Raw genomic sequence first — 25711 nt, forward strand, 5'->3', positions numbered from 1 at the left:
CGGGGTCACAGTAGCAAGAGAAGGCAGAGATAATGTGGATGCTTTATCTGAGACCTAAAAGGCTGCCTTTGAGAATACATAGCCCTGGTGCCTCAGCCACTCATCTCAAAGAACCTTATAAAACCCGAAGGAGGATCAGGAATATGCTAAACCAGTTGTGGGGGGGGGGGTCCAGAAGAGGCCTGTAGCGGTAAGCTCCAACAGGTAGCCAATTTTAATGACATCTAAATCCCAACCTAGCCATCCAAGGAAGGTCTAGGACTCTGCCTTTGGTCTGTTCCTTACTGCTTTCTCTAGACACTTAGGTAACTTATTCAGTGCAGAGTACTCACTGTTCTCATGACAACATGTAGAAGTATTTATCAGAAGGCAATCAAGTTAGAACAATGATCTTTTTGGATCCAGATGGTACAGTTGCTCCACTTCCTTAAAAGGATGTGGAGAAGTGTAAAAGGTAAGCAGGGAGACAGATTGGCCCACATGAAATGGTTTCACCACTTTCAGTAAGAAAGAGGCCCCAGTGTGAACTACCAGTTTGTCCTGATAAAATGAATAAAGGCTTCTAAGATAAAACCTGAGCTCACTCACCCTTGAGCTGATGCAATTGCCACAAGAAAGGCTGTTTTGATGGTGAGCAGCCCAATGGGACAATTGTGAAGAGGCTCAAAAGGAGCACACATCAAGAATGTGAGGACAAAATTAGGGCCCCACTGAGGCATAATAAAAGAAGGGGGAACATATGTACAAGGTCCTTCAAAAATCTATTTACAATAGGGGACTTAAATAAAGACGGTTGGTCAGGCAGCCACAAGAAGGCAGAAAGATAACCCTTCAGAGTGCACAAAGCAGGGACCTGTTGGGCAAGAGTAAGAAATAAAAAAGCAAAATATCATAAAGGAAGGAATTAAGTAGATCAATGGACTTTTCTGTCCAATATGATACAAATTTCTTCCAAAGGCAAGATTATACTGTCTTGGTGGAGGGACGCCAGGCTGCCAGAGTAATATTGCAGACTTTGGGAGGGAAGTCAAAAGCTATCAACTGCCGCTGCACAAGCTCCACACAAGAAGATGGAGAGTTGACAGGTTCGGTGGAGAACCCTACCCTGCTGCTGCGACAGAAGATCCTCCGGAGGGGCAACCTGATTGGAAGATCGCCACTTATGTTTTAAAGCTCGGAAAACCAGCCTTTCCCTGCACAGTCCGAAGCCACAAGGATGACTTGGACCTGGTTGGTCCTGATCCTCTTCAGATCGCTGGGTAGAAGTGTTATGGGTGGAACGGCATACAGGAGGTCTGAGCTCCACTCAAAATGAAAAGCATCCCAGAACAAGAGCTGTCTTGGTAACTCTTGACAGAAGGTCCACGACCTCACCCCGCACAGTTTGTTGTAATACCACATGGAGGTGCGGTTGTCCATGAACACCTGCACTAGCCTTCCCTTGATGGAGAGCATAAAGGATTTCAATGCCAGTCGCATCGCACAAAGCTCCAGCATATTGATGTGGAGTCCAGACCCTGCCAGTCCAGACCCTGCCTCTGATCTTTACCTCTCCCAGATGGACGTCCCATCGCAGGAGTGATTCATCGGGCAATACTGTGGGCTTTGGTTGGGGAAGGGAGTGGGGTATGCCTCTGACCCAATCGCTGTTTGTTAGTCACCACTGCAAATTCTTTGCAGTTTCCTCCGAGATCTGGACCATGTCAGAGAGATTCCCAACGCTGCACCCATTGGTACTTCAGTCCCCGCATAGGCCATCTGGCATGAATCACCAGTGGGATGCAGGAGGCAATGAGACCCAGCAGCCTCATGAAACCAAGGATAGAGACTGAAACATTGGCCTCATAGCCTGAATATCCTGGATTCGCTGCTCGGGGGGGGGGGGGGGGGGGGGGGGCTAGTTCGCCCCAGGAACCCTCAGTATTCAAGGGGAATAAATTCCCCAACTTACAGCGTGCCCGGGGGCGCATTTGCAGAGTGGTGCAGGGACGGAGTGTGGCCTCCGGCGAGATTTCGTCTTTTTAAAAAAAAATATATATTTTTTTTTTTTTAGAGAGGGGCTGTGTGGCCCCCCTTCATTTATACTTTTTGGGGCCCTGGAGACCCCATCCCCCAGGGCCAGAATTTCTTTTTTTTTAAATCCATATTTGGGGGGGGGGGGGGGGGCTGCGTGGCCCCCCTCCTCAGGCCAATTATGGCCCGGGGACCTTATTCCCAGAGCCGGCCTTTCCGTATTTTTAATATTATTTATTTTTTAATTATTGGGGAGGTGAGACGCGTGGCCCCCCTCCCAGGCTACTCTGGCCCCGGGGACCACATCCCCCGGGGCCTGGCCTCACCGTTGGGAGACCGTGGGGGAGCTCCAATGCCCCATGGCGTGTTTGCAGAGTGCAGGAGAAAGGGGGCGTGGCCTGTTATGAGAAGTTGGCCCTCAAGGTTAACGTTGGGGGCTAACTACCCCTCCTTTTACCTCTTGTAAATCCCACACAGTGGGATTGCTAAGAGGTGTTCGGAGGCCATGATCACCATTCTCCACCACTCTGCAAACGTGACTTCTATGTTATAGTTACAAATAAGCATTTAAAAAACCTTTGCAATTCACTGAAAAAACATAGGCTTCTGGGATGTTCTAGTTAGTTGGACATTTCACTCGTATAAAACCAGAGAAATTTGGTGTTATAGTTAGTAGAGCTAACTATAACTCGCACCCCTGCAATGCACTGCTGATGACATCACATATTACATCACTCATGACATACTCAGTGACACCACTGATGACATCATCCACTTGATCATCTGATGCACATCCTCACACCCTAATAAAACCTTATACGCCCACTCTAAATTAGACTACCAATATCGAAACCATAGGCACACCAATAGCAGTTAGTACATACCCGCTCAGTGATTCATACGTCTACACACACATCCACCCACTAACCCATAGTCACTCATATGCACAGTCATTCATCAATACAACCACTGATATGTCCACTCATACACCCATATAGACATTTACACACTGCCACTCACCCAAAGAGTTGCTCAAAAACCTAGTCAGTCACCCAAAGAATTAATTACACTGCCATTTACCCACCAATACAGTTATACACACCCCACGTCACTTATTCATACAGACACGTACTCTTTTCAACAGTTACTGACATACACACACACTTATCCATGCAACCACTGTCACAATTAATCACTGTCACATATACTCACTTATATACTCCCAACACTCCCAAATACTGCCTTCACATATGTAGTTACTTACACATAAACCACTCACACATCCATTCACTCACCAACACAGCTATACGTACACTCACTCACCCAATGCACTCCCTAACACAAGCACTTATAAACGCATACACCCAGTGATTCACACACTCACACATCAATGCTGGGAGTCGCACAAAGACACTCAGGAACCCATACAGGTTCTCAGACAACCAATCATTCTTCAATATACCTTGGCATATATAGATGTAACGTTATTGAAATTTTTAGAAACACTCAGTCACTGGATGATGTCATCAGTGATGTCATTTGAGATGTCATCAGTGATGCCAATCGGCGCAACCTATGGTTTACGGTAGGCCAAAAGCATTTTCATTTCACAATGCTCCCTTTTGGCCTTACCAGCGCCCCTTCGATATTCACTAAGGTGATGGCGGTGGTCCCAACTCATCTGCACAAGTTAGGGGTGGCAGGCTTCCCTTATCTTTATGACTGACTGCTGTATGCAGGCTCATCCCAGGCTGTCGTCTCCCACCTCCAGGAAACTGCGAACCAGCTGCATTCGCTGGGGTTCACTATCAACATGCCAAAGTTGCATCTGACTCCCTCTCAGACGCACCCTTGCATCGGAGCTGTCATAGCCAGTAGGTATATATAAGTTAGGATTGTTTTCCATAGGGAAATCGCAACATTCTATTGGGAATAACTTTGGCGCCGGTTGAGGAATCTTCCTGAAATTTTCCTTAACTTTGCCTCGCGGCGCTCCGGTCCTTCCCTGAAAGTTTGGGGGGGATTCGTCAAGCGGGGGCCGAGATAAAAGGGGGGGTCCCAAAACGTGTTTTCCCCATGTTAATTTCCATAGGGTGGTTGGACTCACTTTTAGCCCGAACGGCTGAATGGTTTTCCACCAAATTTGGCAATATTGTAGGGACTGGTAGCCCGATGTGCCTTTGGTATGTCTCAAGATATGTGCTCCAGTGGTTTTTATGAAAATTAACTTTGAAAAAATATATATTGGGCTACATTGGGCTATATATATATGTTAGAGCCCAAATGTAGCCCAAAGATGGCCACCAGAGACAAAAAAAAAAACAAATGTAGCCCAAATATCAGCCAGATGTAGCCCAACTATAGCCCAATGACAGAATGTCCCAGAGTGTTCTAAAGAACAACTAGAGGGCTAACAGTCTTACTTATGACAAAAGTATGGCACACCTGAAGTCATCTTGATTGGAATAAAGTGTTAACACTTAAAACATTTAATTTGCTAAGGAACAAAATGAGGGGGTTCATTTTGCCATAGAAATTATGATTAGTGCTGAAGAAAGAAAAATTAGGGCACATTTTGAGTGACTTCTCAAATCCTCTTATATTTCATTAAAAAAATTCTGATATGCAGTCTCCCAAGATGGGCACCAGAGACAAAAGAGCCTGTGCTTAAAAACTCTGTTAGCAAAGCAGGCATTTGAGATTTAAAAAACGTTTTAATATATAAAAACGTTATCCGCTAATAGAATTAGCATTTAAAAAAACCTTGCGAATTCAATGAAAAAAACCATAGGTTTCAGGCCTTATATAGTTAGGAATTAGCATTTAAAAAACCTTGCGAATTCACTGAAAAAACCATAGGTTTCAGGCCTTATATAGTTAGGAATTAGCATTTAAAAAACCTTTGAAATTCACTGAAAAAAACCATAGGTTTCAGGCCTTATATAGTTAGGAATTAGCATTTAAAAAAACCTTGCAAATTCACTGAAAAAACCATAGGTTTCAGGCCTTATATAGTTAGGAATTAGCATTTAAAAAACCTTGCAAATTCACTGAAAATTCCATAGGTTTCAGGCCTTATATAGTTAGGAATTAGCATTTAAAAAACCTTTGAAATTCACTCAAAAAACTAAGTTTTAGTGGTGTTATAGTTAGCTGGACATTTTACTCATACAAAACCATTGAAATTGCTCCTATATAGTTAGTTGTACTAACTATATTTCACGCACCCGCAATCCACTGCTGATGATGTCACATATTAGATCATTCATGACATGGTCAGTGACATCACCGGATACCAGCGTGCCAGCCAATCTTTTTTCTGAAACCTACATTAGGATACAGAAACGTGTAACAAAATATATATATATATATATATATATATATATATATATATATATATATATATATATATCTATGGCCTGAAAATAAACAAGGCTAAATCGGAAATCTTGAACCTAACATTTGATCCCCAAACAATTCATGAAGTAAAGATAACACCACAGATGCACCAACTCTATTCCGCCAATTACCCAGCTTTATTGGAAGTGATAAGAGACCTTGATAGATGGTGTAACCTTATGCTGTCCATGAGGGGCTGTAATGATAATGCTAAGATGAGTATACTCCCCAGAGTCCTATATTTATTCCCATCAGAATGAAGAAAAATTGTCTTCAAACATCTGCAGATGATGGTAAACCCTTTTATCTGGAAGGGGATTAGAACTAGGGTGGCTTTACGGCTGCTGTAGCATTCAAAGGGCCCAGGAAGCCTAGCCTAACCGGATCCTAAGGTGTATTATATGGCAGTGCAGCTTAGGGTAGCAGTTGAGTGTTGAAAGTGGGAAACAGATATGATATAAGCTTGAATAGGTCACTAGATAATGAGTAGACCTCTGTTGGAACAGTTGTGATTTTGGATAATGTGGAACAAAAGGTTTGTCTCACCACTTTTCCCTTTCCATACAAGCCTATACATTATAATATGACCTTCACGCTAGCAGTAAAAATAGACCCTATGAATGATGGAGTGGGCTCTCAGATGGAGTCTGATCTTTTCTAGAATGAGGCTATAAAATTATTCAGCCAATGCAAGAAGGTGATTGGGCTGGAGGAAATGGAACAGCTATGAAACACCAAACTCAGACACTGGGTTCATAAGCTGGAGGGGCATGATCTCACAGTTATACAAGCCACTTAAGGGAGCAACACCATCAGAGAGTTGGACATACAAGCTTAAATGAGATAACTACCTAAATACTCAGTTAACAGAGTGGGAACTGCCTAGAAGGGATGCTCACAAGTGCTCCGAAAGAAAGAGGAATAAGGAGATCCACAAGTAAGTAAACGATTGGCACATCATCCCTGTTAAAATGTACAGTCTGTGTTTGAATGCTTTGAGGAACTGCTGTTGTCTGGCGTTTAGAGCTCAGAGTGAATTTTTCCGATTCATGTCCTTATATAGGTACAATTCACATTGCCCTTATATAGGCATAGACATCAATCCCTTCTTTCGGCATAGCGCAAGCGACCAAAATACAGGCATGGCTACTTCCACACGTACCAAACGTCACAACGATTTCTTGGAAAATCGGCTTAAGCAGCTTGGGAACTTCCCCTTGCTTGAATATTGATTTGTCCAAGAACTCATGTACTTTGCAAAGAACAAATATTCCCTAGGGGTTCTTTCCTGACGTCGATATGCCCGACTTTACGTAAAACCATGGCATTCCTAAACACCTTCAAGGTATAAATATACCTTCACTTGCTATGGCAAACTACGGTGGTTCGGAGCAGTTCGACTATCTACTTGCCCGACGCAGCTCGCTACAGAAAATGCCGAAGGAAGCAGACTCTCTAGCTGATGCACTGATCAAGAGGCTGCCCTTCTCTCGCCGAGAATCCAGCTCCAGTGTTTCCAAGCTCCCCTTGCGGGGTGTTGGGAAATGGAGTCCCGAGACAGAGATGCCAGACCTCCTTCATTCTAAACTAAGGTATGGAGCTGATTAGAACCGAGAGAAACCTTGGGTAGATTCTTGGCAAAAAACAACTAAACCTATGCTACACAATACTTACTTCTTCCTGCATAATAGACTTAGGTTAGGTACATTGGGGTAGGCGTATTTAGAAGCACCAGTTGAGTATTTTTAGTCAATGTTATTTATGTATGTATTTTTATATTGCTTAGAAACCATACAATGCTTTTACAGTATTATTTTATAATACTAATCTCGCTGTACGCATTGTACTTTACAGTCTGCTTAACGGTTGTAGCAGTTCACTTCTCTTGTATGAGAAAGAAGACTGTTCAATAAACCTTTTCATTGAAAACGCACGTCTCTCTATTTCTCTACAACTCTGTTGAAACGAAGCATGCACGATTGACTGAGTGAAATACCTATCTATTGTTTCTACGACTCAGAGATATATTTCTTATTCTTGGGAAACAAAGTTGTCATGTTTATGCGGTTGTCAGAAACTAATCCCTTCTTGTGAACTTGAGAAAGTTTCCAGTGACCTCTGAGCTAGCTGGCACTCTCTATTAAGTTTAATATATTCGATCGAGACCTAGTCGACCTCAGTCCTACGTCTAATCTATAGGATATATTATTCCAATGCGCAGAGCCTATTGGGAATATAGGAACTACACTACACTGCTGGAGGGGTGCAGATCAATGAGAGACATTCTAAACATATGGTAGGGTAGCCCCAAACATCACTCTTTTTTAAAGGCTTTAGAGGGAGTGAGAAGTGTGTTCTTGGGTTCCCTCGTCCATTGAAACGAAAAGCATTTATACTGGGGGTCTGTGCAAACAACTGTACAGATGGCTAGATCGGAGTAGTACGTCATTCTACAGTGTAGGGAGGCATCAAAATTAGCTTTTTGGTGGATGAGAACCACCCACCTGCAATTACTCAATGGGCATCAAAGACTGTGGACAATATTGGCCATGGAAAAAAATATATATTTTCCTAGAATATTCTAATAGATCCTAATTGTCAAAAGAAATAATACGCCTCTATAGAAATGTCACAACTGCCCAATCAAGAAACATAGTTTACCAATAAGATGCAATTTTAAGTGTTTTAATGACCAATTAAAACACCAGAGATAAACGCACATTGGGTTATTTCTTATAAGTGTTTGCTGGGCACCTCAATTGTGTAGAAAACATTGTGAGTAAGGCCAGACTGATGGGATGTTTTATGTCAAGACATTGATCACTCTAGCCGAAGCTCTCCAGGGTTATGTTTAACTTACTCCTAAAATGAATTGGGATAGCTACTTCCATCAATAAGGACACAATATCCTGTTGGAAAAAGATAAGCATTTAAGCTATTTTTCAGGAGCACCCATTTAAATTTGGATATCAACTATCAAAAGAAGACTTCTCCAACCACTGTAGCTGAAGATTGTTACACAGGGAGAACAGACACGTTCCCTTCATCTGGGAGGTGTGTACAGTACCCAAAGCATACTCAGTTTAGGCGAGCTGATCCATCTGTAGAGGTATTTTGTACCCTGAGTAGGCGGTCTGCTGAATTTGTCTGCTCCTAAACTGAAAAAGCGGCCTTCAGAAAAAAAATATTTGTTCCAAAAGGCTGGTCAGCATTACTTTCAAGACAGTCGCTTCCTGGTGGGTTTACATTATGAACAGTAATGACTAAGGCTATATGAGTCTGGATTTCTCCAACAATGTTATGCAGACAAATGTCAAAAACAAACGGTTGTGGCCAGGTTGACGAGTCTTCACTCCCAAGATATTATCCAAATAGTTTGAGATAATGTTTGCCTGTGGCACAAGTGAGTAGCCCACAAGAAATGTGTTCCTGAGAACCCAGCCATTTTACATAAATGGCAAACTCATTCTGGTCACAAGCTAAGCCCCGCGTTTACCTGCTGCATGGCACTGCAGTTCTTTCTAGCAGTGTATAATGTGCTATTTGCATACCTGCATTTGTTCCTTCACTTCCGCTAGAGATGTGGCAGGAACATCGGATGAGACAGGGACCACTGGACTGAGTCAACCCAGCAGGCCTGTGCAGCAGCACTAATCTTCGGCAGTATTAGCCATACCAACAAGATGCAGACAGGTGCTCCAATATGGAAATTGTGGCCTCAGTGTCATCTGTGATGTGTCTCTTCAGCAGTAGTGACCTCTTGATCTTCAGGGGTTCAGCTGTGTTGTGGGTACTCTGCCAAAACTCTGCACCAGCTTGATTATTCTGTCAGGATCTCCGTGGATTCCTGAACAACACAATGTTGCTCGTTCTCAGAGTCAAATCATAGGAGCAACCAAATAGAGAGGATGGGGGACCATCTCAGAGTGGGTCACTACTGGATTTAATCTGTTGTAAACCGGTTTTCTCTAGATATTCCAGATGCCAGAACCATGCTCATTTTCTCCTCCTGCACAGTCTCTACTTCTTTAGGGCTAGGCACTCTCCTTCTCCATCTAAGCAGGAAGGCAGGCATCACGTATGCCAGATGGTACCATCACCCTACAGACCTACCTAGGATTTTTGGTTTTATTGAGCTGGTTTTCTAGTCTAATTTGTTGGTTGAAGGAATAGTAGGGTTAGCATTGCGGAAGGATCCACAAACATGTACTACTATGAGATTTAAGCTAAACCCTCCTGATGACACTAGCCACCAAACTGGTCTTTCACCCGAGTATTCCGATCCACCCAAAGGTCTGGCTCCATGCTCATTAGCGCTTTCCCCGCCTGAACTCCCCAATACATCGCATGGTTTGGGTACTTCTATACAGTGACAGCTCCTCTGGTAAGGCAGAGGAGCGTCGCCCCACAACTTTAAAGCAGTGAAAGAAGGGAAAAATAAAATGATAACTTTATGTTATTGCCATTTTATTTTGTCCTGCTGCGGCAGCTTGGTGGACGGGGCAGGGCTGCTCTGCTCACAGAGCAGGGGGAGGAGTGTTGGGCACAATGAGGTACGTATGAAGCTTTGGCCTGCCCAAGAAGGCCACCCAAACAATCATGCACACTCAGCATGTTCTACACCCATGCTACATTACAGCTTGGGTGGAGAACATGCCCAGTCCCTGTCTGAGCACCGAACTACAGTGCTCAGACCACTCACAACGCTGCATTGCAGCATTGTGATTGGCTTAGGGAAGCCAATCACAACACTGCATTGCAGAGTTGTGTTCGGGACGGGGGAGCCTAGATGTCCCCGCCACCCCAGATCCATGCCGGCCACCACTGCTTCTATGGTGGGCTGACTGGGAGTTTTTTCCCCGAGGGGGTAGACTCTAGGGCACAGGGGCATCTGGAGATTAAGGATATATCGCCTGAGGGTATCCTAATGCCCATGACCACAGTGGTGAGGACTCAACTAGTATGACTTTGATGTGTTACGCCGACAACCCCCCTAATCATTTTTCACCAACCAACCTTCTGTCCTGCAACACTGCGGGAATTAAATCTAAGCTTGATGATCCTGCTTGGGGCTCTTGTATATATCAACATGACACTTTTCTTGATATTAAACCCTATGTCGAATTTGAGCCATTCCTTGATTACTTACCGAGCCCGTGTGGAAGACAACTGTACCGTAAGTTATTGCCTTACTACTCAAAATGGAGCTACTGCCTGGATAGGTCCAAGGTGTGCCCAGTATGTCTGCAATCTGAAGAAAGACAATTTCACTTACGTTTCTTTTGTCCTGGCTAGGTCTGCCCAAGGAAAAGTTGGAGCCCTCCAATCTGTAAGCTCCTTGGCTGTAGAGAGTATATACTGCTCAGGCTCCTCCTTAAGGATACTAGAGAGGCATTTGTATGTGCTGGGGCCAGATGCATCCATTGGAGCTGGGCTATTTAAGCGAAGATGCTGACATAACCATCAGTTGAGCTTAGTCAACTTCCTTCTATTGTCTTGTACTTTGCCTTTGTACTGTAAGAGATGGATAAGGATACAGATGTGGATTTTTAATCCTTATGTGACCTGCGTTCTTTGTAGCACATATCCTTGCATAATATTTTAGGCCCTATGTGCCATCATTCTTTGTTTTATGGCTATTTTATAGCAGTTTTATTTAAACTGATCTAAGGTATTATGTATATTTATTGTATCATTTTACTTTGATGTTCTGTCTTTTCTCTCTACTTTTATGGTTGGAACAACCAGATAAAGCATTTTGGCTGACTGATTCTAGGTATTAATCAAAACTGTAAATTCCTTCACCAGAAAGTACAGACTTCCGCTGAAGTCCCTTCACCTCTGGGAGGCTGGTTGTCAGTCAGACAACTGCACTGGTCATACAGAAGTCTTCTCATGCAGACTCTTTCTGGTCGCTGGCTATCCCAGCTTGTACCTTCCTTGGTCAAGAAGAATTTTAAACTTCTACTAAGTGGGGTGGTTCGGATTTTACTTTTATACACATGTCCCAGACAGGGGAAGGAGCTCCACTGCCCAAGGGTTCAAAACTGAGTTGGGTTGGTTTGTTTTTTAAATGATTTCAGGCTGATCCCCAGGACCACCTTTTGTGCAAGGTGATGGCCCTCACATAATGTAGCAATAGGCTAAAGCTGCAATGAAGAACTAGATATCTGCACCTGGCTGTCATCAACCTTCCTGAAGTAACAATCCGGGAAAGACAAAAGAGTAGGCCCTGCCAACAAAAACAAACTTCCTCACTTTAAACAGTAACTGCAGACATACGCCTCATCCCTACCATCTACCAAATGACAGAAATTGAACGAGAGCCTTATTAGCAAAAGGCTCATTAGTTTTTCCTGAGCACTAAGGGATGCTCTGTATCCATTCTCCCTCACTGCATTTTGGGGTCTTTACCTTTCAACCACAGGAATGCAAGCAGCACATTTGTACTGTATTGGGTAGCTGTCCTCATTCTCAATGTACCTTATTAAGCAAGGGGATGTAAAATGGAACCTAATGGTTTAAGCACTAATAGCACACACAGTCATGCTACTTTACTTGTGCTATACATTTGCTGCACATACATCCACTCAAAATGTCAGCATAAGGTTCTATGAGTTCACATAACAAAGGGCCAGTAGACCACACTACCCTGACAAAGAGAAAAAGGTTCAGTCACACTAAAGATGCACAAAACATGGTAAACTGCCACCAGGGTTTTATATGATATCCACAGAATTGGGAAAGAATTCCAATGCCCACTTTGAAAGCATATTTGGTGCGCTCACCCAGCTGATAGAACAAGTTATGGACCTCTTGTTACCAGGGACGGGCCTAGGCCTCTGTATATATTCTAGATTAGCACAGCACCACTGCCAAATAAGTCAGGATGCCAGTTTAACATGCCGCCAGGCACGGAGGGCAGGGGTTGGACATTTTACCATACAGGGAATATTCTGTCCCCAACAGGGCTCAGGAGAGCTTCATTAAACAAAATCATGGGCTCTGTTGTTGCTGCGAGTAGTTTTAACATTTTCATCAGAATATTACATTTTACTTCTGCAAAAGAAAAAGGCAATTCCAAGGCTTCCTCTGTCTTCCAATGACTGTCACAAAAAAGACAAAACCTCCTCCTATTAGGCAGGGCCGGAGGAGTAGGAAATGTTCAGGCTACCAGCATTTTACAAGTCCTAATAGAGACCAGTATTGTTAGGTAGCAGGAGGTGATCAGCTTCTGAGTCATCCTCATTCTATAGCTATAGTTCTTATCCCCCGTAGTCAACGAATCTGAATCTTAACTGACAATGTCATCCACGAGCGGTGATCCTCTCCCAGTGGACTTAAGCCAACGGGATCTATATACATTTAAGTCTGCAGATGGAAATTCTGAATGGGAAAATTCACACATTATGTTTGCAGTTAGCAAGCAGAAATGTAGAGCTGGAGTAGGAAAGGCAAAGTGTCCCTGAGAATGGGGATGCAAATTGCACTATATTCGCTCAAAACCAGAGCTTTGTGACTACACATACTCTCCAGGGTCATGTGTGCCCTGAAAATACACACTAACTCCTAAAGGAGAAGAAAGCATGTTCCAAGATGTGAAAGAGAAGTTATAATGCCCATTGATCAAGCCGAGTAGGTGATAGGGGTATCACTAACAGGATAAATATGTTCCTTGTTGAGAAAAACAACAAAATGGAACAGTAAATGTACAAGTTACTTGTATCAATTAGGCCTGGGAGAAACTTCAACCACGCAGAAGTAATCAAAGTCATTTTGTGTTACTTTTGTGATGCGAAATTACACGCTTAGGCCAGTTTGGGACAAAATCCTTTCCAAGAGTAGAGAGGTACAGGGCGTGATTGGCTGCTGGCTTCAGCTACTGCTCATGTTCTGTTATATTTAGCGCTATTTTCTTAGCGCAAAATGCATCCTCAGGTTTATCTAGATGAGAAGATTAATTTTGTGCTAAGAAAACAGCACTAAATGCAGGGCCATGCTCATGTCCTACCAGAGTAGTTTTGCTATAATTTACCATAATTATGATACAGAAAATTACGCCCACTCCTAATATAAACACTTCAGCAGGGTGACAGAAATAGTAAGTATTGGAAGGGAGTATGCAAAAAAAAGAAAATCTCACAAATATAATGACCCTACACACATCTTAAACTCAGATCCATAATTAGTAAATATTAGGCTTTTGAAAAATGATTGTTGTTAGAATTGGGGGTCTCTGGTTGGCACAGGTTGGTACTTGTGACAAGCAAGGACCCTCTCCTCTAGTCAGGGCAAGGGAATTACTCTCCCAAAATAACCCCTGCTCACCCTCTAGGAGGCATGGCGCGAGCAGTCAAGGCTTATTTCAGAAGCAATGTAAATTAAGCATTTGTGACCACATACAGTAACCCAGTGACAACACTACAAATGGACACCACACAAGTTTTTATATAAAAAATAAGGTAAACTTTATATAGAGTTACCACAAGACCAATAAACGACAAAAAGAATCCACAGTACTATTAGATTTCAAGAGTTCTGGTTAAAAAGGCTTAAATCAAAGTTCTGTGCGAGTCGGTAGCCCGGACGGGCTACAGCTTTGTTAAAACATAACAGAGTCTAACAAGTCCAGCAGACCGCGTCGGTACAGGCACACTCAAATGGTCGACAGACTCCGTCACAGTACCTTTTACTTGGGGCGGCCGGCATGGACGTGCGAGCCGGTTCCGGTGATCGTCGCATTGTAGAAAAAGAAAGCATTGCAGGTCACGGTGTCTTTCCAGTCGCAGTGCAGGCTACGGCTCGTTGACGGAGTCGGTGAGCTCGGAGCTTGGTTTGTTCGAGGTGGACGTTGCTCATTGCCGTGCTTCCATCTTTACGGTGCGGCGAACGAGCGGTAGTTCAGGAACTGGCGTCGATCAGTCCGGACAGCAGTGCGTCGCAAAGCGTGCGAGGCGGTGCCCAACAGTGGTGCGGTCATAGGACTCGAAATCAGCAGCAGTGACCGCGTCGGTCAGACCAGTTCGATTCGGAGTAGCAAGGCATTGCACCTCGCGGTGTCCTTAAAGTCGCGGTGCAGGCTACGGCTCGTTGACGGAGTCGGTGAGCGCAGAGCTGGCGTTGTTCGAGGCGGACGTTGCTTGGTATGGTGCCTACAGGACACCGGGCCGGTCGAGAGAGTCGGTCACAGCTCCCTGCCTCTGTAGCTACCTGTTTCCAGCAGCAATTCACAAAGGCTGGTGAAGTCCACTGGTCGTGGGACTTCGGTCAGGGGAGAAAGCTCTCTTCCAAGCCCTTGTAGATCTTTGCACAAGTTGAAAGAAAAGTCCAAAGTTCTTTCTACTCTCTTTGGCAATCAGGCAACCACTGCAGGCCAATTCCCCAAGCAGCACTTCAGTTTGGGAATAGTCTCTCCTCAGTTTCTTCAGGTTCCTTCTCCTCAGCAGAGGTTTCGTCTTGTAAGTCCAAAAGTGATCTAATTTCATGGGCTCAGGGTCCCAATACTTATACCCCAAAACCCTTTGTTCTCTGAGGAGAGAGGGCCTGTGCCCAGTTCAAACCAATTCCTGAGCACTCTGTTTACCAGACTGCTCCTTTCCTTTCACCATGCAGGGCAGGAACATCAGACGCCCCACAGGAGGTGGAGCCAGCATTGTGGAAGGCAAGTACAGTCCAGGAGCACTTTGTTGACAGTATTCCTTCTCTTCTTTCAGTGTGCAGGGCAGAAACATCAGACACACCACAGGGGGTGGAGCCAGCATTGTAGAGGGAAGGCCCAGCCCTATTCAGGTCCCAGGTGCAACTTCTCCCTCCCATCTAGATGCAGATCTCCTTATTCACCACCGGGCAGCCCCAGCCTGTCTCCCGGAATTCCCCAGTCCTGTCACAAACAAACCCAGACAAGGAATACACAACCTAGCAGAGGCGGGCTCAAATGGTTAGGCAAGCAAATACCTACTTTCTAAAAGTGGTATTTGCAAACACAGAATATTAAAATAAACTTTACTAAAAGCTGTATTTTATTATTCTAAGTCCAAGCATACTAAACTCGAATTTCTACCATGTTCTCTAAGTCTGTTAGGATTATAGAATGTAACAATTCTAACAGTCCATTCTGGCCTATGGAGAACAGGTAGCCTTGCAATAGTGAAAAACAAAAATGGCTGTAATTCACTATTAGGACATGCCACACACAGCAGGGCTTGTCCTACCTTATACTTACAATGCAACCTGCCCTTGGGCCTTCAATAGGGGTGACTAATATGAAGACAAGGGAAGGTTTAGGGACTGGCAAGTGGGTGCACTTGCCTAGTCAGCATGACAGTACCAGACTGCACACAGGTTCTGCAATGGCAGACCTTAGACACATTTTACAAGGCTGCTTCTGTGGGTGGCATAACCAGTGCTGCAAGCCCACTTGCAGCATTTGGATCACACACCCTGGGCACACTCAGTGCACTGTACTAGGGTCTGACAGTAAACCAAAACATCCAATCAGGGAACCACTAATCAATACATCAATTTACAGTAGGGAGCACTTGCCCTGTGGCACTGGACAGCAGTGGCACAGTTCCCAAAGCATCTTTTACCAGAAAAACACATGAGGCAACAGCGAAAAATGGAAGGGAGACTCACGCCAATGGTGCCAGGTCTAACAATTGTGAATCTGCCCTATCCTATAAGATTCAGAACCCGTTTTCAAACAAGATAGACCACATAACACTTTTGATTAAACGGTGGAGTTGAATAAGTATTGATCTTACAGTAAGGTATCCAGGATGATGCTGTTAGCTTGGGTTGATGATGGAGATCGGTGGTTTGCATACATTTCCATTGGCGAGCTGTGAACTGAGTGATCCACTAAATGGCCAACTGAAGACGGCCTAGGGCGGTTTCCTTCTTGAGTGAAGGCAGAAGTCCGACTGCAAGGAAAATAAGATAATTAAGGAAAGTTTGACAGAAATTGTTTAGCATCAAAAAATAATCTTTTTTCAGCAATTTGCTGGATCCACAAAATGGAAAGTCCACCCATAGTTTGTTGACTTTAAAAAATTATTAAACACTCTTTAAGATCGTATTCTCTTTGTGCATCCTGCAACTGTATTTTTTTAAGCCTTCTACTTTTTAACCCACTTTGTCTATGTTTCCTCACACTCAAGCCAAGTCATCCGTCAGCTAAGATAAGTCTCTATCATCGAATTATTCCAGGCGTCTTCTAGGCTTTCGGTTGAATGGCAGCGTGCGAAGGGGGAAGCGGTAAACATCGACAGGAAAGGAATAGGAGGATGTCTTAGAAGGAGTGGGAGGCTTCTGTTTTAAGGGATGTCATGTGGTGTTTGGTAAGAGAGTCCGGTATTTTGTTAGAATCGGGTAACACGGCAATCTACTGCCCTACCCTGCAAAAGGATTTTATGACATTGAGTTCAGAACTGCTTACTTAAGTGACCCGTATTTGAGCCTTTCTGCTTTAACTGCCTTATAAGCAGAAATAAGAACAATTCAGCAAATACACACTCTACCGACCTGTGTGTGCATATTCCAAAAACTGTTCTGTTCTAATATTGTGCTGAGCCCCTTGATTTGCTCCACTTCACCATACAACTTCACTACGTCATTGGAGAATAAGAAAAACTTTGGAAACAACAAATAAAGTCTTGTTTAGAAACCATAAGGATCATGTTACTTACTCAGTAAGCATCTGCTCTTGGCATGTAGAGCTGTGAATTCACATGCTTTGCATACTACTGCCAGCTAGTGTTGAATCTGGAGGTAGGAGACTCCTCCTTTCGGTGATAGTGCGCATGGGCATCACATTGTTAGACTGTTTTCCCACAGAGTGCGAGAATGGAGTTAGTAAGTACAGAATAGAGATGTCCATGTGTATGTATATAGAGTAAGATAGAGAACTGCAACAGGTACAGGTACCCGAGGAGGCAGGTGGGCGCATGTGAATCTACAGCTCTGAATGTCAAGAACCGATGCTTACTGGGTAAGTCACATTATCTGTTTGAGGCATGTGAGCTGTAGATCACATGCTTTGTATAGATTATAGAGCAGTATCCTCCCAAAGTGGTGGCTAATCTGTAGCTGCTGAAATTGTCTGAAAGTGTGTTCTAAGTACTGACCGGCCCACATTAGCTTGTTGTCTCGCAAACACATCTATACAACAGTGCTTGGTGAATGTGTGCGGTGTAGACCATGTTGCAGCTTTACCAATGTCAACTATGGGGATGTTTCCTAAGAAAGCCAAAGTAGCCCCTACTTTGCAAACGGAATGCGCTCTAGAGATTGCTAAAGTTCTCTTTGCATTTCCATAACAAATTTGAATGCATTTAACAATCCATCTGGCAATACCTGACTTGGATACAGGATTGCCCTTGTGTGGCGGAGCAAAAGAAACTAAAAGTTGTTTAGTTTTACAAAATTATTTTGTTCTTTCAATGTAATATAAAAGGGCTCTTTGAAAATCTAAGGTGTGTAGAGATCGTTCTGCCACTGAAACAGGTTGAGGAAAAAATACAGGTAACTCAACCAACGGATTGATGTAAAAGGCCGAAACAACCTTAGGTAGAAACTTGGGGACATAATTGAGAAACCCTTCGCCCGGGCCTTGTATTTTAGATTCAGAACGGGTACTCTGCCATTGAACACTTTTACTAAGAAATGGAAAACCTGTATCGGTAATACCGACTTATGCCCATCGTGCCTTGCCAACCCAGAGACTTTGGCGCATTTTTTGTTTGTTTGCAAAGAATATGCTGATCCTAAAAGTCCACATTTGTAAAGCGCACAATCACCCATAAGGGTCTCTAGGCGCTGGGGGCCGTCGGGAAGATTAAGCGAGCTATTGCCCAGAGTCACATGGTGCTGGGCTAACCTGTCGCCGGAGCCGGGGATCGAACCGTGGTCCCCAGATTCCAGCGTCAGTCGCCCTGGCCGCGGCGCCACACCTCTTCCTCTTCCTAGAAGGGCGTGGCTGAAAAACCTATGCCGACAGCTGGGTACCAGGAGCCATGATGTGGCAATCAGGATACTTGTTTCGGACACTTATGTACCCTATGCCTGTGCCCTAACCAAATTTTTATCTTGGGCTTGGGCTATCCGAGCCAAAAAGCTAAAACAACCTGTTTAATTCTGTTTTTTAACTTTCTTCTTCTTTTATGCATTGCCGACCAAAAAAGTTCTGAAATTATCGCTTGGTCCAAAGATATAGAATTCTTCTTTTTATTATATATTTATTGTTCTGCTTTTATGGTAAATAATTCTTATCGAAATAAAGCTTTTTGACTTGACTTGACTTGAAACTTGGGGTTATTACGAAGGACCACTTTGTCTCTGTGAAGTTTGAAAAAAGGTTCTTCCATGGTTAGTGCCTGCTGTTCACCACTCTCCTCAGTGAAGTGATTGCAATGAGGAAAGCGATTTTCCAGGAAAGAAACTGTAGTTCACAATAATGCATGGGTTCAAAAGGTGGGCCCATTAATCATGTGAGGACAAAGTTAAGATTCCACACTGGGGCAGGTGGAAGTCTTGGTGGGATAACCCTTTTAAGTCTTTCCATAAAAGTTTTGATTACTGGCACTCTAAAAAGAGAAAAGTATTTCCTATTTTGTAGATATGCAGCTACTGCAGCGAGATGTAGTCAGATGGAAGCGTAAAATAATCCCGACTGCTGCAAGTGTAACAGATAACAAATGATATTTTGTATTGAAGCATAAAGAGGATTGATTTTATTATTGCAATAGATAGCAAAACGTTTCCATTTAGCTGCATACACTGATGCTCTTGTAGTAGGCCTTCTGGCCTCTCTAATGATGTTCATACATTCATCTCTGATTTCAGAAGACAGATCACGAGGTTCAGTTGTTTGGGACCCGAGTGTCTGATTTCTTCATGGCTCTGTGTGAGGAGACTGGATGTGATGTACAGTTTTTGATGTGGAACTAGTGACAGCTCCAATAGGGTTGTGAACCAAGGTTAACGTGCCCATGTGGGAGTAACCAGGATTAATTCAAGGGATGTTTGTCCGAGCTTCTGAACCACTAATGAAATAAGTGGGAGAGGCGGAAAAGCGTATGAAAACATCCCTGACCAGTTCATCCACTTTGCATTGCCTTTGGAGAGCAGGTGTGGGTACCTGGACGTGAAGTTTGGGCATTTTGCGTTTTGGTATGTGGCAAAAAGATCTATTTGAGGGACTCCCCCAATTTGAAAGTATGGGAGGAGAACTTGATGGTTAAGTTCCCATTCGTGGATTTGCGATCTCTGTCTGCTGAGAAGATCGGCAATTTGATTGTTCACTCCTGGGAGGTGCTCTGCTAGGAGATATATTTTGTGGTGAATGGCCCTGTTTTTGTATAAAATACATAGCTGTCATGTTGTCGGTACAAACTAGGATGGCTTTGCAGACCAGGTGAGTCTGAAATGCTTGGAGTGCTAGAAACATCGCTTGCACCTCTAGATAATTTATGTGGAGAGTTTTTGCTGTTGACTCCACAGTCCTTGTACTGTGTGAGGTTGAAGATGAGCACCCCAACCAGTGAGGTACGCGTCCGTTGTTTGCATTGTCTGTGGAACTGTGTCTATGAAGGGCCGTCCTTTTGAAAATGTTGTGGGTATCCTTTTTCATCTTTTCTAATGATGTGTCTACTACAGGGCAAAAGAGTTGCTGCTTGTCAAATGGTGTGTTAAGGATAGAAGCTTGAACCTCTGGTTTAAACACTGAAATGCGTAAACAGGCATGCCTTCTTAATAGGACGCTGGTGTTGATGGCTCTTGCCGCAGTGTCAGCCGCATCTAAAGCGCACCTGTTGGAATTTTTTTAGATGAGCTGTCCCTCCCGCACTAGGTCTTGAGCTTTGGACTTGTGCTCATCAGGCAGAAACTGGAGCAATTGCTCCATTTCACCCCAATGCGCCCTATCGTACCTGGCTAAAAGTGCTTGGGTATTGGAAATAGGACATACATTTGCAGCTTGGGGGGCTACTCATTTTCCGGAGGCATCTACCAACTTAGACTCCTTGTCTGGGGGTGGAGCATCTCCTGAGGTTTGGGAATTGACCCTCTTCCGTGCAATAGAAACGACTAAATAATCTAATGGTAACTGTCCCCTGATGTAGGCTGGATCTGTTGGTGCAGGGTTAAGGATATGTGCCCGCACAGGATCATTAAAAAATTAATCCACATGTCTAAGCAGACCCTTGAACTTGGGAAGTGTGGATGGGGCTGAGCCTAACTTCGATCCCGAAGGTTTCGGCTCAGTGCCCAATCTCTAAAGACTTATTTTGAAGCCGGAAGGCTTTGGGGTTTGTTTCAGTGCAGAGTCGGAAAGCGGGGTGTCGGAAACATGTTCTCGGTACCGACCATTGCCCGCAGGCGGGGGTTGGAACGGAGAATTGTTCTTGGGCTGAGGTGGACTTTGGGGCAAGGGATGATCAGTACCCCATTGGAGCCATATTCGGAGATGGAGATAGTCTCTTGTTCTTCTTCGGCTCCCATGGCATCTCCGGCCTCTTGTTCAGAATCTTCTCCGAAGAGGTCCGGAATGGAACCGGTGAATTGGCCCTGCATGCACGACGTCAAACCCGACGGTCGTGAAGCATCTTCTTTGATCAGAAAGGCTTACACGCATCGTAGTCCTGTTCTCCGTGCTCCAGAGATAAGCACAGGTCGCACACTTGGGCTGCGATTTTGCGAGGCACCGAGGGCAACATTTAAATGGAGTCCGTTCCATTTACTGCGAGGCGGACCCACACGGGTAGGCCCAACAGCCTTCTACCAGCTACCCGATCGAAAGAGGGATTTTTCTGTAAATACGATACGCGGAGAATGTAAATACATGATTGAAAACAATACCATCAATGGTGAGTGTATTGCGCACCGAGGGGAATCCGAGAAACGGTGTTAACCCTGAGCGCAGCAATCAAGTCCGAACTCGATGGCGGAAAAACACAATCTAATAATAAAGTCGATGCCCACTCGCACTATCACCGAAAGGAGGAGTCACCTCCATCGTGACTGGAAAGACTTCTTCGTAGAAAAACAAAGTGCAAGCATCCGGACCTAACACTAGATGGCAGGAATGTGCAAAGGATGTGATCTACAGCTCACATGCCTCAAACATTCTTTTATCCTGGAACGGCCAAAGACAGATGAACTATTTATATTGTTTGAGCACATACAGACTAGGTAAAAAGTCCCGGCAACTAACTCAGTCATTCAAAAATGCAGATAAGCAAATCATCAAAAAGCTTTTCAATTCGACAGAAAAACTTGTCATATCAATACTCATAACATCTTTGAAAGAGCAAATTGAACTCACAGAACCTACTTGGGACCTCTATCTGTACGAAAGACTCTGATTCAGGCCTTGGGGATTAGTCGACTAGACTACTGAAATGCGCTTTTGGCGGATGCAAATTAATCTTTAATGAATAAACTTCAGACTGCTCAGAACACTGTGGCCAGTTTGGTTCTTAATATGCCACTCATAGCACCAATCATGCTGGGGGACCTAGGGAGAGGGGGGCTTCTCCCACATTTACCGGACACTCATTAACAATACCCCTACATCACTTGATCGGCTGCGAACTCAACGGGAGGAGTGGGTGGGCACCTTGGAGGAGGAGGTCTGGCGTGATGCCCTTATGGCACCCAGGACAGTCGCTGCCTCTGCTAGATTGTATATGACACAGCTTTATTTCTTATATGCCGCCTATCTGACACTGGTACGCCTACATCGCGCACGGCTCCATCCAACCCCCGCCTGAGCTAGGTGCGGTTACGAAACAGCCGACTTTCTTCATATGGTATGGACATGCCCACGCCTGGCACGATTCTGGGGAGACATGGAGGAGGAACTCACTGAGGTATTGGTGTGGGAGATCCCGCACGACCCGAAACACGCAATCTTGGGCATCACAGACGGGCTGGATAGGTCCAAAAATGAAAAAATATTTAACACCAAGGCGATGGTGTTGGCTAAAAGGGACATAGCGACCGCTTGGAAATGCCCTGATCCTCCCACCGTTGGGAAATGGCAGGTCGGGGTAAACTGGTGCGCCACGCAGGAGAAGACAATGTATGCAGCACGTGGCTACCCCAAGAAGTATCGTAGGGTCTGGGGTTAGCGGGTGGAGGGCCTGCTTTAATTTCGCTGCAGATGCTCCAAAATGTGTCTTTTATAATTTGTACGTATTTGGCCTTTAGGTTGTCCAGATCACTGCATATATTCCTCTGTTATCATGGTATCTTGATGATTGGCTGGTGCCTATTGTAAAATCAATAAAAAATGTGTTTATCCCTAATTGTAGATTTTGATATATGGTAATGTACAAATGGCTACTGCGATAGCACTATCTGTCACCTGATGCTTTTATTTTGAACAGGTTAATTAAAAGATTTTTTTTTTTAAATGTGTTTATCAAAAAAAAAAATGCCACTCATATCAGCCTCTCTCCCTCTGTTGAGACGCCTTCATTGGCTACCCATATGCCTAAGAATAAGATCTGCTGTTTTTGAGGGAGGAGCTTGGCCGTGCCAAAAATGGCCGCGTAAGTCAGAGGCTCCTGAGCCCCCGCCGCCCCCGAGCATATCCTGCTGCCCATCCTGACATCGGACCACAGGAACCAGCAGCGGAAATATAGCGGAGCCTGTCGCTGCAGTCTGCGTCGCGCTTGGCCGCCGCCAGCCCGAAATCGGCGGCCCCGAAGACCGCGGCCTACCCCTGAGGAAAGCGGGGGTCTCGAGTGGCAGGTAGACCCCGGCTGCAGTGCAATAACATCTGGCCGAAACCAGAAGTCACCGGGTCGGCCCCGTCGAAGCCCCGCTTTTCTTTCTTGCTGGCTGAGCGACCCCCCCACCCCCCATGGATTGCCCCCTATGGATTGCGGTGTCTGGCCGGCTGAGGAGGGCTACTTCCGCAGGGGGGGGGGGGGGGATGTTTCTGGCCCTGCATGTGTCCTGCCCCCCAGCCCCAGCACATAAGGTGGCCTGCCTGGACTGTTTTGAATAGGCAGGGGGGCAGAATTGTTAGCTGAGGACCCCCTACTGGACCCTGGAGAGCTACTAGCGATCGGTGGCGGACCCCACGGCTGGCAATAGGCGCGGAGTGACTGGGTGATGCGGGAGTAGAGGGGCATGAAGTGGTGGTCTCGAGTGCATGGTACACGGATGCTTTCCAGCTACGTGAGCTGAGGTTGTCGCTTGGAAGGTGGTGATAGTGTGCGCATATCCTGGGGCCTGGCTTCTGGGCTGGATATGGACGATCGGCGCGGTTTGGTGAACACTGTTGCGGCATAGGGAATTCCTGGTCCCCTGGAACGCGCGGCTGTGAAGCTGGAGGTGGGTCAGGACGGATTTGTGAAAACAACTGTTCGCTCGCCCAAGCAGTGCTACCAGTGAGTTGGTGCTTTCATTGCGGGCCCTCCACCGTGGCTTGCCCTGGTCTTCACTGGACTATACAATGGCAACCAAATTGGACGCTGAGAAACAGCAAGTCAAGACGACATGGGGAGCTAGATACGTTCAGGCCAACAAACTGGACAGTTACACGCAACCCAGGGGGTCGCCTGCTGGATCCGGGAAATCGCATGACAGGAGTGCTAATGTAATGGCCGCTACGACGGAGCCTACGTTGCAGGATGTGATGGCCGCGATCGATGGGGTGAGAACCTCCCTGGGTCAAAAGATGGAGTCCTTGGACCATAAGCTTGACACAGTCACGATAGAGGTTAACTTAATACGTGCGGATCTCACCAAAACCGGTGAAAAGGTAAAATCACTGGACATCAAAACCTCCAGTCTTACTAATGATGTGGCTCTGTTGCAACAGGAAGTTTGCGAACTTAAGGCATCTAATGATGTCACCGACCGCAGGTTGGACGAATATGAAGGTAGAGCTCGCCGGAACAACGTGCGCATTATTGGTGTGCCTGAAAAAGCCGAGGGCCAGGCCGCGGACCTTTTTGTCGAGGATATTATCTGACGCCCAGGGGCCTGGGGAAATTCTTTACAGTGGAAAAAGTGCACAGGATACCGGGAGGGAGACCGCGACCTGGAGCACCTCACCGACCAATGATTGCACGGGTGCTTAACTTTAGGGACCGAGACGCTATCCTGCAGGCCTCCAAGAATGGGGGGCCTCTCCATTATGAAAACTCCACCCTCAGTTTTTTTCCGGACTTTACGCAGGCGATACAGAAGCAACGGCAAACCTTCATGGGTGTTAAAAGAAAACTCAGTGATAAAGGACTGAAATACGCCATGATGTATCCTGCGAAGTTGAGAGTTGAATATGAGGCGTTCTTCTTTGACAATCCTGAAATTGCTTCGGACTGGTTGGAGACTCTTTCCTCTCGAGAGGAGCGGAGGCAGCGGAGTGGGGAAGAGGATGAAGGCGCGCAGGAGCAAGAATAATGACTGACATTGTTGCAGGTGGGATTGTTGCAGGTGGGATTGGACCAGGGTGGGGGATGTATCCTGGCTAGCGGTTATTCGCAGATAAGTTGAGTGTAGTAATGGTTCCAACAGGTCCAATGGTAATCTTGGGATTAGGCCGGGGATCGGAGGGTCGTACTCCTCCAATTTCCTTTTCGATAGTTTAGTAGTTAGAATATGGGGAGACAGGCACACAGAGTTGGGGGCGGAGGTACACCGTGAGCAGGGGTGCAGGGAGGGGGGATTTTTCTTTTCTTTTTGTATTGTTTGTTGTGGTTTTTCAAGGCATTGAATTGGAACGTCTTCAGTTGTTGAGGGGTGACTGGTCCATCTGTGTTTTTGATGATGGTGGGGGGGTAGGGAACTAAAGGTATTAAGTTGGAATGTCAATGGTTTGGGTGATAAAATCAAGCGTAGTGTGGTTCTTCAGTATTTTAAAAGGTATGCTCCTGATGTGGTTTTGCTACAGGAAACCTATTTGGTCGGAAATACATGTAAAGCGATGCATAGAATGGGTTACAGATTAGTGGCGCATGCGGGCTTTACTACTGGCTCTAGAGGAGTAGGTATTCTGACTCGTAAAACGCTCCCATTGGTGGTCGATTCTGTCTTTGAGGATGATAGGGGCAGATACGTTGGTGTGACGGGTCGCTGGGAGGGGCATGTTCTGTCATTGTTGTCTGTATATGTGCCTCCTGGCATGCAAGCTCTTACTTTTGTTGATTTGGGCAGGGCTCTGCTACATCTCCCGAGTGGTCTATTTAATATTGGGAGGTGACTTCAACGCGGTTGTATCTGGAGCTCTTGACAGACATCCCCCGAGGGATGTGGGACGCGCTCATGGCTGGCTACCTGACTTCCT

At 45.2% G+C, this 25711-nt stretch overlaps 1 protein-coding gene across 1 annotated transcript in view; it reads right to left on the reverse strand.

The window, feature by feature from the left end:
• PTPN4 (protein tyrosine phosphatase non-receptor type 4) overlaps window positions 1-25711 on the reverse strand; it is a 1253225-nt gene that overhangs the window by 717308 nt on the left and 510206 nt on the right. Inside the window, exon 15 of the mRNA XM_078682081.1 lies at window positions 16176-16334. Coding sequence (XP_078538207.1) covers window positions 16176-16334 — 159 coding nt within the window. The remainder of the gene's footprint in view (window positions 1-16175; window positions 16335-25711) is intronic.

This window comes from Lissotriton helveticus, chromosome 3_1 (genome assembly GCF_964261635.1).
Source record: "Lissotriton helveticus chromosome 3_1, aLisHel1.1, whole genome shotgun sequence".
Lineage (NCBI taxonomy): Eukaryota > Metazoa > Chordata > Amphibia > Caudata > Salamandridae > Lissotriton > Lissotriton helveticus.